The sequence below is a fragment of the Drosophila navojoa genome, chromosome 3 (genome assembly GCF_054131105.1).
Source record: "Drosophila navojoa isolate 15081-1374.11 chromosome 3, UAZ_NAV_1.0, whole genome shotgun sequence".
NCBI classification, from domain to species: Eukaryota; Metazoa; Arthropoda; class Insecta; order Diptera; family Drosophilidae; genus Drosophila; species Drosophila navojoa.
Window position 1 is genome coordinate 12,838,768 of NC_142891.1, and position 14,911 is coordinate 12,853,678.

At 47.7% G+C, this 14,911-nt stretch overlaps 3 protein-coding genes across 6 annotated transcripts in view; 2 read left to right on the plus strand and 1 right to left on the minus strand.

Moving 5' to 3' along the window:
* The first annotated feature begins 1,600 nt into the window (after window positions 1–1,600).
* On the plus strand, window positions 1,601–3,445 carry LOC108657707 (uncharacterized). The gene is made up of 2 exons (XM_089257986.1): window positions 1,601–1,805; window positions 1,877–3,445. Exon 2 carries the CDS (start codon window positions 1,882–1,884, stop codon window positions 3,085–3,087), a length of 1,206 nt encoding a protein of 401 aa, XP_089114112.1. The 5' UTR covers window positions 1,601–1,805; window positions 1,877–1,881; the 3' UTR covers window positions 3,088–3,445.
* Window positions 3,446–5,005: 1,560 nt separating this feature from the next.
* On the plus strand, window positions 5,006–5,875 carry LOC115562546 (uncharacterized). Its single transcript, XM_030384269.2, has 2 exons — window positions 5,006–5,139; window positions 5,193–5,875. Exon 2 carries the CDS (start codon window positions 5,195–5,197, stop codon window positions 5,813–5,815), a length of 621 nt encoding a protein of 206 aa, XP_030240129.1. The 5' UTR covers window positions 5,006–5,139; window positions 5,193–5,194; the 3' UTR covers window positions 5,816–5,875.
* A 649-nt stretch (window positions 5,876–6,524) lies between these two features.
* uif (sushi, von Willebrand factor type A, EGF and pentraxin domain-containing protein uif) overlaps window positions 6,525–14,911 on the minus strand; it is a 37,142-nt gene continuing 28,755 nt past the window's right edge. For 3 of the 4 annotated variants that reach the window (XM_089258495.1, XM_089258497.1, XM_089258496.1), the window contains exons 8-14: window positions 9,550–14,868; window positions 9,113–9,488; window positions 8,928–9,053; window positions 8,710–8,802; window positions 7,049–8,436; window positions 6,660–6,770; window positions 6,525–6,592 (exon numbers count right to left, since the gene is read on the minus strand). In XM_089258495.1, coding sequence (XP_089114621.1) covers window positions 6,561–6,592; window positions 6,660–6,770; window positions 7,049–8,436; window positions 8,710–8,802; window positions 8,928–9,053; window positions 9,113–9,488; window positions 9,550–14,868 — 7,445 coding nt within the window. In that variant the 3' untranslated portion in view covers window positions 6,525–6,560. The remainder of the gene's footprint in view (window positions 6,593–6,659; window positions 6,771–7,048; window positions 8,437–8,709; window positions 8,803–8,927; window positions 9,054–9,112; window positions 9,489–9,549; window positions 14,869–14,911) is intronic. The other variant, XM_089258498.1, reaches the window with a different exon arrangement.

The window sequence follows — 14,911 nt, forward strand, 5'->3', positions numbered from 1 at the left end:
TTGTATGCTCTTTATCTTTTATTTGAATAAAAAGCGATGGATTGCAGCGTACTTATCACATACTTGATTATTCCATATCAACTATGTAGTCCTGGCGATCCCAAATGACCGAATTTTTGCGGAATAAGCAAAAGTATGGTACAAAATTATGTATGCATGTATTTCTTTCAGCCATGCCCCAAAACATTCCTATGGCACCTAGTTGACTCCTATATCCTTGGTTAAATCATACCATTCATATAGTCCTAGTGAGCCTAAAGTCCGATTTCTTGCAGGATTGCCAATAAAATGATCGAAAATATGCATGTCTTCTTTTTCAGCACCTTTTTTATGATTCCCTAGACTTCCAGGAGTTCAACAAGCTATAGCCTACAAATAATATAGGGGGGGAAAATAATTGCTTAATAGAATTTGTTTGGCAGCTGTAGCGATTTTTCAGGAGAATTTTACAATAAGTAAACATACTCATTTGGTGGCACTGTTAAGTTAAAGTGAGTTAAGATAATTATGTAAACAAAAAGATAACAAAAGACATAATGGTTTTAGCTCGCTGTTAAATAAGTACTACCCTGTTAACCTACAGCGATTTATTCAGAATCGTTGCATATCATCACGGGGCAGCCGTTGCGCTCTTCAAAATCCAAAGCAATATTTTTCTGAAGTACCAGGCAAGCAGAAATGAGCAGCAGGTTGATAAATGTTAGTTAACAGAGAACACTGTTAAGTAACAGCGCGCTAACAGAATTATGTTAAATAACAGCATGACAACAGAAATCTGTTAAGTCGCTGTTAGTTAACAGCTCTTCGACTGTTAATTAACATGGCTATGTTAAATAACAGCACATTAACAGTTCTCTGTTATATTGCTGTTAAGTAACATTTTCGCCCTGCTACTCATTTCTGTTCGCCTGGTACTTCCGAAAAAATTTATTTAAATTTAGTGGGCAACGGCCACAACAGCTGCCCGCAATGCTATGCAACAACATTTCTTTTTTCAGCGCTTGTGTTGTACGTTAAAATTTGAATATTTATTTTAAATTTAGAGGGCAACAGCCACAACAGCTGCCCGCAATGCTATGCAACATTTCTTTCTTTTTGTACGTTAAAATTTGAATATTTATTTTCTGTGTAAATTCGCCCGTTAAATTAGAAAACCAGTTTTATTCATTTATGCAAATGCTTCATTTATTGCTCGTCAAAATTACATTTTTTTCTTATTCCATATATTATGTATTTTATTTTTAAAATATTTACAACGTATATTAATATTTGTGATGGAACTTTAAATATCGTCGAAATAACTCCTAGACTGGTTGACATATACGACCTGGCAGCAGACCCATTCTGAAATTAGAAATATGTATATTAGTATGAAGTAAGAAAATCTAACAAAAATATTTTAATAATACATATCTAATGAAATACCCTTATTGAATATTTTTGAAGGACTATGCTCAATTTACATTAAATGATACTTAACTGGAGGTTATTGCTTAATTTTATTCATATCGTTGCATGTTTTTAATTTTTGTAGTAAACCTAATGACATTAGCTTAGATGACTCTGTCTTACAGCGCACAATGAAGTATCAAGACGCTGAGCAACCCTTGACAGCCATATTGCCATTGTATATCGTTGAGCTTGTGTCAATTTGACATTTTATTCCAGCTCAACATATCAGCTGTGCAGGCCTAAATTTTAAACATTTTAACAACTATAATTTTCGACTAAATATCAATAAAAAAAAATAGTCTTGCTATCCAAACAGTCTGAAATTCTGTCAGTCTTGCAACAAATAGTTCAGGGTAAGTGATTCGTGAAAAATTGTAATAAGGCTAATTAAGCAGACATGGGAATTGTTCGGCCATATATTTAGTTATCATGGCCAATTGCGATGTGCAAGCCACTCCATCGGATGAGAATAAAATTGAGGACCCAGCGCAAGCCGAATCAGTTAATAAGTTCGAAGAACGAATTACTAAAAGCGGAACTGTCCATAGGTCAACGAGGATTCCGGGACCCATACGCTTGGATGAGAACGGTTGCTACGTCCAAACAAGCACACGCAAGTACACCTCTCTGATGAAGACGCTGCAGATGAAGAGTGAGATGAACGATAGTTTCAGCAGCACCAGCACACTGGTGAACACAACTGAGGATTCTGGCGTCCAATTGGATTGCTCAACAACTGTCGACGACGATGATTCCAGTTCTGAAATTCTAACCCAATCTAGCAACTCCACGCCATGCGAACAGCGCAGCTCGGAGACGATTGCGACCAGTGAAAGGCTGGATGAACTGGAAGCCGCCGAACAGCAGACGTTGAGGGTGCTGCAACGCGCCGTGGCCGAAATGGAGGCAGATGTCGCATTGCACGCTGAGATACTCGAAGAACAGATCACGCTTGAGCTGGAGAACCAATTGAATTTACACATTGAGAACGAAATCCAAAAGGAGATTGAAAAGACGCTGATCCAACAAACAATGGATCAGCAGGAACAACAGCAGGATGAGGAGCAGCAAGACCAGGAGCAGCAACTGCAACAAGAGCAGCTGTTGCAGCCGCAGCAAGGACAGCAACAGTCAGAAGAAGCGAAATCTATTCAGGAGCTTGAGTTTGAGCTAGAGCTAAATCTGCAGCTGATCCCAGAGCCAGCAAATCACCAAACGGATTTCATCGATCTGTGTCAGCCCCTGGATGGCAGAGAGACGAGCAATCCATCTCCCAGGGCTGGCACACGCGAGCGAAAGCACGTGCGAGTGGAGGAACTGCTTGAGGCAGAACATGACATGGAGCTGCTGCACAAGCTACTCCAAGTCGACAACGATCAGTACACTGGAGAGGTGGGTGCTCTGCCACAGCCCCATGAGGTCCATTGTCTATCCGACCTAAATGCTGGCAGAGATATACTAGTCAACCTGGATAGAATCACGACTGATGACGAGCCTGAGTGGCATCGAAAGCGGTTGAGCATCTTTCAATCGCTGCTGCAGATTATCTGCGGAAATCGCATCCGCAAGCTGAGCTACCCCATACTATTTTGTGGCATGGCTGTCGGTTTGATTTATTACTTTCGTAAGAATTAGGGAATTGTAGGCGTACACATTTTTAAATTCAACCACACAAATTCTTGAGCTTTGTACATGCGCGACAAAACGCTACAAAATCGAACTTAAAATTACATTTATTTTTATAAAAAAAAAAAAAAACACAAAAAATAAAAAAAGAAAAAAAAAATAACAAAACAATAGCACAAATATCGCCAATGCAGGCACAAATCCGACGATTCTACAAAAACTCCCAAAGTATCACTGTTTTCGGAACTGATCAATGCAATTGTATCAAAATAATATATGTACATATATATATTAGTATATAGTTTTATATGTATATATATATATTATAACAAACATACAAAAGCAATAAATAAACCATCAAGTGTTATTTTAACAGTTTCGAAAATAAATAAAATAAGAGGAACAATATTTTATTTGTAACTGAGTTCAAAATTGAGAAACAGCGATTGGTTTTTTCTATGAATAATAATTGCAAAAGATTACTTCCCACAATAAATATGAACACAGTACATATTTATGTCGAAAAAGCCACACGCAATGTCGGCGAATTTAGGTCTCTCTCCGCTTTGATTTGTAGTTTTTAGTTGCACTCTTAGGGTCATCAATAGTATGTTTTATATTTCTGAGATTTTAATGGAATAGAGAAGGATGAGCGGACATGCTGGTTGATGAACGAATAGACATTTTGACGTGCTGAGGAACAAGCGCATAAAAAGATGTATAAACATCTCGATAATAAATAGAATATTAAAGCCGAATAATTCATGTTTTCGAAAATAAATAGTAATATTCGGAAATTCAATATTCGAAATAAAGCTTTTACAGAGTAGGTAAAAAAAGCAATTGTAATTACATAAGGACTGAATAGGGTAGTTTATGAAGTTTTTCTACAATATTTGTAAGACTAAGCAATATACACTGTACGTATATACAAAAATCGAAATGCCTATGCCTATGTGGAAATTGTCAATCTGTGTTAAAATGTGTTAAACAAATTTTGGGGAAGCTCTAGGCCGAATTTAAATTGTTTGTTATTTTGTTTTTTGTTTAAAATCAGAGTCAGAAATGGCCGCCATTGAATCCGTTGTGGTAGCCGGTTTTGTGCATTTAGTAATTCGATTTGCTCTATATGTAACACCCCAAACCGTGCTAAAGACGCCAGGCCCAGCAACGCCCACGTTCATCGTCTGCTTGGCGCTAATGGATCTCATCTATCATTCTCGTATAATACCGCAACGCTTCGATGATATGTCAACGACGTTTAAATATGCTTTTGAATGTTTGACGGTCATCTTCCTACTCGAGCTGGGCATGCTGCTTTGGGAATCGATCGAGCATACAATTTTCCTAGTTGTCAAGGGAGCGCTACTGTCCATGAAAGTGATCCCGAAACCAACATATTACAAACAGCAGAACGTGATAATCGGCGCCTTCACTCTACCACTGTCTCTGGTCATATTTGCTGCAGTTGAGCAGTCCCATAATAAACAATAGAAAAACAAAAAACAGATAACATAAACTAAATTAAAGCTATAATAATTTTTCATTAGGGAAGGGACATTTTCAGGATACTTTGTCTAAGACCTCACATAAGTAGTGCGGGGGCTAGCAGCACTTAGTGCTGCAGTTGAAGAGTCCAATCTCTCGCGATAGTATTTGACTATTCACTGAATTTTTTCACCTTGATGACCTCGCCGTATGTCTGGCTGTCAAATAACCATTTTTTTCCAGTGATACTCTATATTAATTATATATAATATAATATTTACTCAACCCACTCCAATTAACCCAGTCTCATACTGTTTTGTTCGCTACCTTTTAAAATTCTCTTCACAATATTTGTAGATTTGTAGATTAATCTAATTAATTTAAATAACAAATAAATACAAAAAAGGACTTTGAAATATATTTATGTAATCACATTGGCGTTGCTTTAATGTTCTTAAGTTTAGCTGAAATACAAAAATAATAGTTATTTATTATATTGTTCTAAATATACGCATAGGGTTTTTTTTTTAAATTTTATTAGTTTCTGTAAATTTGTAGTTATTTTATTATAAGGTAAGTAATAGGCCATAGTTTGAATATCCTGCCACTAAATATTTACTTTATAGACATGGCTTCAATTGAAGCCGTTATTGTTGCCGGCGTAGTGCACCTCTTCCTCCAGTACTCTCTGTATATAACGCCACTAACGACCCATAGTAACCCTGGTCCCGCTCTGCCTACAATTATTGCCTGTGTGGCCTTATTGGATATCATCTACGCAAATCACATTGTGCCACTTTGCATGGACGAGAAGCCCATGGTGTTCAAATATATTGCCGAATGTCTGGTGGCGATCTTCATAATGGAGGTGGGCATGCTGATCTTCTGGCAGACATTGGAGCATGTTGTCGTCATGATAGCCCGGAGCCTGCTGTTAGGCAAGGAGCTCGTTAGCTCGGAGTATTACTATGATCATGAGATGGTGTTGATTGGAGCCTTCACAGTGCCGGTATCCCTAATAGTTCTGGCCACCATAATTGGCTTTAACAATCATATGCCCAAGCTCTGTAATCGATATATGTCTAGACAGATGCAAGTTCACTTGCAACTGGATAATGCCGTCGACTTCCTGAGTCGCTCCGATCGTTATAAGGATACTAGATGTAGGGAGCTGCTCAATACATATAATGCAAACGCCCATAATACCCATAATTCCTCCTGGGTTAAATACTTTCGAAAGGAAAAATAATCCAAATATATTCGTACAGTTTTTTACTTTTCAAATAAACATAGGCATTTTTACAAAATATGTATGTATTCATAATTATTAATTTTATTTATTTAAATTACAAAATAACGACTATATTTGATTTGCTTTTTACAGCACTCGCGAATTTTTCAACAAGTTTGGAAAATGTATTGCAATTTAACGCTCTTAATTTTCATACCTTTCTGAAGCAAGGTAATAATAGGTATTTATAAAGTATTCATTTTTTGTTGTTTCGTATAGGTAAATAATACTTAAAATTAAAACAAATTTACTCATAAGTTCGACTTAATTTCTGTTTTTTAGTTATATTCTTCTTTCATATTTAAAGAGCACATGTTGGAGTTAACTATTTCTTAAGATTTCTCTTTTCATAAAGCAGCTTTCTATTCATTCTTTATTGTTATATTATTATTATTTTGTTTTTGTTTTCTTGTATCATAAGCTTTGCATTAAGCCGCGTAATTGCAGCGGATTTTCGAAGGCTACAAAAAAATATCTAAAGTGTGGACTGCGATTACGGCGATTCAATGCAAAGCTTTTGAGTAACGCTCTCAATGAGTATTTAATGTTTATATTCCTTGGGGGCAGTGCTAGAACTTTGCCTCGTTGCAGTGCTGAACTTCTATGACCACAATTTACATTAAAGCAGCTATATTTTTTTTTTCTTTTTTAGAAGATATAATTTTCATTTTGTATATTATTTTGTATATATTTCGTTGTTGGTTTACTGCACTTCGCTATCACTGTCACTCTTTTCTGCAAGAAGAAAGACGATTTAGTTACTTTGGTCCACAGAGAGTATATGTTCTATATATGAATGTACCTTTCTTGCCCGTGTAAGCGTGACGTTTCAGTCGATCGTATAAGTCTTCTTTAGTTCCATAGAGCGACGCATTGGATCGTGCCAATGTGCTCATTTTGCCACCATGTAGACCTAGAGAAGAGAAAAGAGAAAGAGGCGGAGAGAGAGAAGTTAGAAAGAGTTTTACAGAAAATTCCTGCTGAGTATTATCAATGTTAAGTAATACGAAACTCTTGTACTCTTTAGCACTTTCAAGAATTGCATTCAAATTATAATCAGCTCCTATTTCTGCATCAGCGACTTATAGTTATTTAAGTTATTTATATTTCCTTTTATATATATTATTTGAAGAATAGCATCAAAGTTAATCAATTTCTCATATAAGAAAATCAAGTAATACTTTCGCTTACCGTCTTTCATGTAGGTTTCGTTGTAAAAGTTGGGCATCTCCCAGCCATCCTCCTCGTCGTCGTAGTAATGCGCATATGTGCTGTGATGCGAGGGCGCAATGGACTCCGCGTATGGCGTGTGGGCGCCATAGTAGAAGTTGACCTGGGAGCCAGTCTGATCGATTGCTGGCGCCAGCATCTTCTTTGGATCTCTGCGCTTCGTGGAGCGCACACAAATCATCCAAATGAGCAGCACAATGATTATGATGAAGATCACAGCACCGGCAATGCCTCCAGCTATGTAGGCGAATTCTGAGCGCTCGGCGCAGTGGGGTCCGGTGAAGGAGCCGATACAGCGACAGGAAGGCGTGCCCTTCAGATCCTTGACACAAGTGCCAGAGTTCTCGCAGTAGCCATCACACACGTCTGTGCAGGCCATGCCAGTACCGTTGAAGCCCGGCTTGCACTCGCACTTGAAGTCTGAGGTCTCCGGCTCCATAATGCAATACGCGTTGACATCGCAATGGGGCTTGCCCTCGGCGATGTGCTCGCAGGGATTGGTACACTCGCTCTTGGAGGTGGCTCCGGTGATTTTGGTGCTGTGATTGGGCGGGCACTGAATGCAGGTGGTTTGCTGAGACTCGGATTGATAGTAGCCCTTGCGGCACTCGATGCACATGTTCAGTGTTGCATTGAGATAGGTGCCGGGCGAGCAGACGGGCAGAGTGCACTCCTCCACAGAGCTGGCGCCCACCTTGGGCGTGGTGCGACCCAGGGGACAGGCAGCGCAAGAGGGCTGCACGCCCTGCAGACGATAAGTGCCACGTGGGCAGGGCTCACAGCGACCGTCGGCGCCCAGCTGCTGGCCAGAGCTGCACTCATCTCGGCACTCCTTGCGGGACGTTGCCTCCGTGGAGCGTGTGGTCTGACCTAGGCCGCACAGCTCGCAGCTGAATGCGCCCTCGTTGGGCTGATAGAAGCCGTGGCCGCAGGAGCGGCAGAGACCCGTCTCCGCATCGAAGTACTTGCCGGCCGGGCAACGCTCCTTGCAGTCGGCGGCGGAGCGCGCTCCCGGACCAGCTGTAACTCCCGGACGTCCCGCTATCGTCGGGCACTTGCTGCACTGCTGCTGGCCCGCCTCGGACTGATAGGTGCCCCGAGCGCACGGAATGCACGTCTTGTTGGCGCTGTCGTAGAACGTGCCAATGGCGCAGGGCACACAGTCGGGTATCATCACCACCTGGCCGGCGGGACAAGCGTACTCAGAGCCGAGCTCCAACGAAGCTGGATCGGGCACAGTATTGGGCAGGATATCTTGAACGGCAAACTGATCATCCTCCAATATCAATTTCTCCAGCAATTGCTTCACACTGGAGCGCTCGCCCGTCGAGGTGTGCACTACAGGATCGCTAGAGTGGGAAAAGAACAATGTGAGATTAGATTATTGTTCTATTGTTAGCCTAAGTATCAGATATTATCAGTTAGGTTAGCACGTAGAAAACAAAAAAACCCATGTGAAGTTAGCTTGAAGCATTAGACAGAGTTGCATTGTGATTGAGTTGGTTGCTTGGTTGATTGGATGTTTGGATTAGTCTGATTGACAGTTGCTAGTACTGAGGTGCGGAATGCTGGAGATCGGGTGCAAATTTGAATCGTTAAACGAATGTGGATGCTTGACATACTTAACAGCCGGGAAGGCTATTTCCAGCGTGTATGTGTCGCCGCCAGCTTGTTGGCGTCCCTGGCGACCTGTCAGCGCCAACTCGTCATCATCGCTAAAAATTGGGGTTAACGAACACATATTCATATACATACATATAACACAGAGAGTACACATATAAACATCAAGACATAGTATCATCATGCCAGACCGAAGACCCCCAGTTCTGAATTTACTTACTTGACAACTGGCAGCTCGGCCTCCATCACATAGACACCGCCATCCTTCACCTGACGACGCACACGATTGTTTTGGGCGGCACGATAGTGATCGCACTTGACATCGATTTGAATATCCTTGCACTCTCTGCAAATAAAAATTTTATTAGACAAACTCTTTCTTTTGTCCGCTTAGTCCACTTTTACCTGGTGCCCTCAATGGAGTACGAGCAGAAGTTCCAGTCTCTGTTCAAAGCATTCACGGAGCTGGTCACCTTTTGGCGCAGCACCGCCTGGCCGGCCTTGTTGCAGAGCACATCCGAGGGGAAGAGCATTTTGATGCGGAACACACGCTGTGCGGGCTTAGCCGGTGAACACGATGGATAGACCAGTGGCATGGATGCTTCGCGCGTGGGACGCCAGAAGCCCTCGGCACCGCATGTATAGAACTCGGGCACCGGCTCCGAGAAACGCAAGCCGGTATTACAGGCAATCTCACAGACCTTAAACTGACCGCCTGCGCCCCAGTCCTTACAGACCTGAGAGCCGCCAACGGGATCGGCCAAAGGTGGACAGAATTCAGCTAGGATGAAGAATGAGTAGATTAGATGATAATTTAATGTAAGAGCTTATTATTAACTTACTCAGTAACGAAACCTTGAAGCTGCACGATGCCGTATTGCCAGCAGCATCCGATGCAATGTATGTAATATCATAGGTACCCCAGAGCAGCGTTGTGCCCGAGCGGTGTCCGTTGCGCTCATAGATCTTGGTCACTCCGATATTGTCGCTAAAATGTGGCTCGTCCCAGGTGACCACGGCGGAGCCATTCTTGGCAATGACCCACAAATCGCCTGGGCAGTGCTCCACAACTGGCGGCTCCTTGTCCACAACAAGCTGTTGACAATTGGCGCCCGTGTAGCCTACTTGGCACTTGCGTTGGCCGCACATGGAGGGTACGCTTCGCTCAACACCGCCCGTGGTCATCTCGTAGCCGCCCCAGTTCAGTATGAGACCAGAGTACAGCACCGGCTCGGAACGGCAGTCGCGCACTTGCTTCTGAATCTCAGAGGTAATATCTAGAGCACGTGCCCAGATCTGCACCTTGGTCACTGTGCCTTGGAAGCCGGCTTCGGAGTAGCCCCGCTCGTGCTTAATGCTGTCCGGTTGCGGGCGACCCAGCACGGACCAGAGGTAGGCAGGCAGAGTACCACCGTTGCCATACTCCACCTTGCTGGCAATCAGGCCCTCTGTGATCAGCTGCAGCTGACCACTGAGGCCATCCCAGACAACAGCCACGTGGTGCCACTGGCCGTCGTTCACGGAGGTGTATTCGCCAAAGCTGAGGAACACATCGGGCAGATCCTCAAAAAGCGAGACCTGAACGCCGCTCGAGTGAGCCTGCAGCAGCAGACGACGGCGCTGGGTCATGCGAGCCGAGTCCACGCCGTATAGGGTAAAGAAGATGCCTGTGTCGTCCTTCTGCGCAAACTGCACCCACATGGCCACGGTCAAGCTAGTCGCCTCGCCCGTGGGGAATGGCACCACCTGGGCAGCGGTGGAGCGCGATGCGTCGCTGAAGTACAGATCGTAGTCCACCTGGATGGACTTGCGGCAATCGTCGCCGGTCATGTTGAACGGGCACTGGCAGTAGAAGCCATTGGTCAGATCCACGCAGCTCGCACCAGGCGGACAGGAGTTATCCTTGCAGTCCACAATGTCCAGTTCGCAGTTCTTGCCCGTGAAGCCAGGCGGACACTGGCAGCTGTAGCCGGCGCCATTGTCCAAGCAGGTGGCACCGTTCTGGCACACATGCTCCTCGCAGGCATCGTACTCGTATTGGCAACCGATGCCGGCATAGTCCGCCGGACAGCTGCAGTTGAGGCCGGAGCCAAAGTCCTGGCACTTGCCGCCATGCATGCAGGGATTACCAATGCAGCGCTCGGGCGCCGTCTCGCAGTTCTTGCCGTCCGTGCCGCTGGGACACACGCAGAAGTAGTCCTGGAACAGATCGATGCACTTGGCATCGTTCTGGCACGGAGCTTGCACATTGCAGGTGGTCACCTGCTGCTCGCAGCGCATGCCGCTCCAGCCAGGCGCACAGCCGCACTCGAAGCCGCCGACGCGATCCCGGCAAATGCCATTGTTGAGGCAGGGCTGTGGCTCGCAGTCATCAATGTCCGTCTCGCAGAGTGGGCCCTTGAAGCCGTCACGGCAGACGCACTCGAACTTGTTGTCCAGATCCAGGCAGCGCTCGGTGCCCACGGGATGGCAGGGATCGCTGAGGCACTCATCGATCTCCGCCTCGCAGCTGAGGCCCACATAGCCCGGACGGCACTTGCAGCTGAAGCCATCCAGCTGATCCACACAGGTGGCGCCGTGCTGGCAGGGATTCGAGGCGCAGTCATCGATCGTGTGCTGGCAGTTCTTGCCCGTGTAACCCGGCTCGCAGTTGCAGCTGTAGCCATTGACCAGATCCACGCAGACGCCATCGTTGGCGCACGGTCGATTCTCGCAGTCATCGATGTTGACATCACAGGCGGGTCCCGTCCAGCCCGGCTGGCAGACGCACTCGTGGTCAAACAGACGATCCACGCAGGTGCCATGCTTGCAGGGCTCGGACAAGCATAAGTCGATCTTCTGCTCGCAGCGTTTGCCGGTGAAGCCAGGCGGGCACGCACACTGGAAGTCGTTGACCAGATCCGTGCAGGCAGCGCCCAGCAGGCAGGGGTTCTCCTCGCAATCGTTGATATTCTGCTCACAGTGCATTCCCTCCCAGCCCGGCAGACACTCGCACTTGTAGCGGCCCTGTTGCAGGGCCAGGCAGCTGGCGCCGTTGGTGCACGGATTTCCATTCGCTGTGCAGGGATCTATGGTCACATCGCACTGATCGCCGGTGTAGCCGCTGCGGCAGAGGCAGGTCACGTTCTTGTAGCCCGGCTCGTTCTTGCACATGGCTCGGGCGGGGCAGGTGTCATTGCCACAGTCGCTGGCCTCCTCCTGGCAATTGATGCCCGAGTAGCCGATGGGGCACTCGCAGCGGTAGCCCTGTGGCAGATCCTTGCACTGACCCCCGTTGAAGCAGGGCTGTGAGGCGCACTCGTCAATGTCCTGTTCGCAGCGACGGCCAGAGAAGCCAGCCGGGCAGAAGCACTGGATGTCATGGCCCATGGGCACGCAGAGTCCGCCATGCTGGCACGCACCGTCTCCGCAGACCACGGGCTTGCACTGTTCGCGTCCCTTGGCGCCGGCGGTGTCGGTGCGCATGTTGCTGGGGCATTCGTTGCAGCTCTGTGCGCCCGGCGCGCTCTGGTAGTGATGAAGCGGGCAGGGCGAGCAGGGAGCCAGACCTGTGGCGGAGTAAGTGCCGGGCGCGCACTTGGCACGGCACAGTCCCTTGTTGGAAGCTGCTGGCTGATACGTGAACGTCTGGGCTGGACAGGCCTGGCAGTCCTTGAAGCCGCCAGTGGGCGGCTCGGCGCTGAAGGAGTTGCGTGGACACTCCAAGCAGGGCACCAGACCCGTTGGCGAGTAGGTGCCATAGCCGCACACGGGAATGCAGTCGGTCAAGGCCTTCGAGCCCTCCTCCCGGGTATAAGTGCCGGCGGGACAGCGCAGGCAGGTGCCCTGGCGATCGCGATTCTGGTAATAGCCGCGTGGGCAGTAGGTGCAGCTGTTCTGACCCTCGGACACATAGGTGCCAGCTGGGCAGTGCAGACAGCGCGGCACGTCGCTCGTGTCCATGTTGAGGACTTCGCCCATGTTGCAGTTGAATCCGCGCGAAATCTGCGACTTGAGTGCGCGCAGCGGCGGACACTGGTTGCCAATGTTGGAGATGTTGAGCAGGGAGTCAATGACGGCGCTGGCATACGGTACGCTCAGATCAAAGATGAGATTCAGCGTGGAGCCGCAGAGATCATAGAGCTGAGGCTGGCGCACGGCCGGCAGGATCGAGAGTATAAAGTCCATCTTGACAACGTTTTCCTCCAGCAGCGACGGCACCGCCTTGATGAAAGTGACATTCATGTTGACATTCACCGCGGAACAGCGCTGCGAGAGCAGCTGATTGAGGCCGGCGTAGTGATGAGAGAGCACCTCCTGGTATTGACCCAGGCAGGATTGGGCCACGGCGCCATTGGCGCGATACGTGATGGTCGCAGTCACATGGTAGGCAGCCTGTTCCGTGTTCTCGGAGACACAGTCGGGCACCACTGAGGTGGGGCGCCACAGGCGGGAGGTTTCGCAGGAGAAGGTCTTCAGGGGTTCGCCGTCGGTAAAGCGGAAGCCAGGCTTGCAGGTGGCTATGCACTCAATGCCGCGATCTCCCGGCAGGCAGTTGATTGCTCCATTGGCTGGCGGCTGCAGCTCCCAGTCCACACAGGGCGAGGCCTGCACGGAGACCTGGAAGTGGCAGCTGGCGCGATTGTTGAACTTGTCGGTGGCCGTGACAGTGACGTTCTCGAAGTGGCCAATCTTAATGGTCGCTCGCTCCGGGGTGAATTGCAGTCGCACCTCACCCGTCTCGTCCGAAGTTTTGATGCGCTTGCGCGTGTCATTGAAGTTGACGTTGTAGCTGTCCTGGCGATCAACCAGCTCAATCACATAGCTCTGCGGACACTGCAGCAATGGAGGGGTGACATCGGGCACGGTTATATTGATCTCGCATATGGCCACATTACCATCATAATCGAAGGCCACATATTTCACCACCGTATCCTTGAAGATGTGACTGGGAGTGCGGAAGTTCTGCGGCTTTATCTCCAGCCTGGCAATCGAGCCGGAGTTGTCCACGGCAGTCGGTTCGGTAAAGTTCACGGGCAGCACACCACCATTTTCATCGCGGCGCACCACAATCGGCTGTTGTGGGCAATTCTGGAAAATTGGCGGCTCATTGTCCACGCAGGGCGAGTAGCCGTAGTCGTAGCCCAATAGCGGCTCCACCTTCGGCTCCTCGCAGCCCATCAGCTCGAACTTCAGGCAAGCATTATCCATGTAGCTGACGATGCCCAGAATAACGAAACGAGCCTGCACGTACTTGGGCAGGGTAATCATTGCCAGTTCACCATAGTTGCCAGGATCGCGCATGGTTAGATTAAAGTTGGGGAAGTATACCACGTAGTTCTCGCTCTCTGCCTGCTTGTAGAAGAAGCGTATCTCAGTGGGACGTCCAACAATATCGTTGGTCACAACGCCCTTGACTAGGATTGCCTTGACGCGGTAAATCTGTCCCAGATCTACGCTGACGTAGGTGAACGCTTCCTGCTTGCCGCACCAGCCCGTGGCCGAGTTCAGCCGGATGTTCCTGGCCTCATAGTTTGGTCGCTCCGATGTGGCATTGATGGCTGAGTCGGGTATTTTGCCTGAGCTCAGACCCAACGGCTTGATCACCTTGCACTCCGGTTCACGTATGCACGTAATGGGCCTGGGGTTGATTAGAATGTAGCCGGGACGATTGCAGCCGAAGTAAACCTCCGAGCTCTGCTCGTAGCTGCGCGCCAGCTGACGACCATCAGCTGGACGTCCTGGATCCTCGCAGACGGGTCCTTCACAGCGCAAATCGCCAAAGTCCCAAATGCCATCGGCACCACAGCGCACTACGTTATCGTGACGCTGGGTTTGTCCGGCCAGCTTGAAGGTATTCTGGCAGCCAAAGAAGAAGCTGCTCTGGAAACGTGTGTCCACAAACTGTCCGTACTCGGCACCAGGTGTTGGCATGGGCGCATAACAATCCACGCGGGGACACGAAGGCTGCATGCCCGATAGCCAGTAGTCGGGTAGACCTGGCTTCGGATCGTACACGCACTGTCTGAATCCTGCAGAGGCTGTCGAGCGCAGCTGGCGACCAGGCGAGCCGCAGCTGATGGTAACATTGTCACGGAACGGCACCAGCACGGACTCGGGATCGGGGCGTGCCACAGTCAAACCCTCCAGCTTGTCATCGGGCAAAGAAACGCACTTGGCGTCTGTAAGAGAGAAATGGAATTAGTAAGACAGTAAATCTTAAGT

Bases quoted from the DNA above. Each gene is read 5' to 3' on its own strand.
- LOC115562546 (XM_030384269.2), top strand. From the start codon at position 5,195: ATGGCTTCAATTGAAGCCGTTATTGTTGCCGGCGTAGTGCACCTCTTC.
- LOC108657707 (XM_089257986.1), top strand. From the start codon at position 1,882: ATGGCCAATTGCGATGTGCAAGCCACTCCATCGGATGAGAATAAAATT.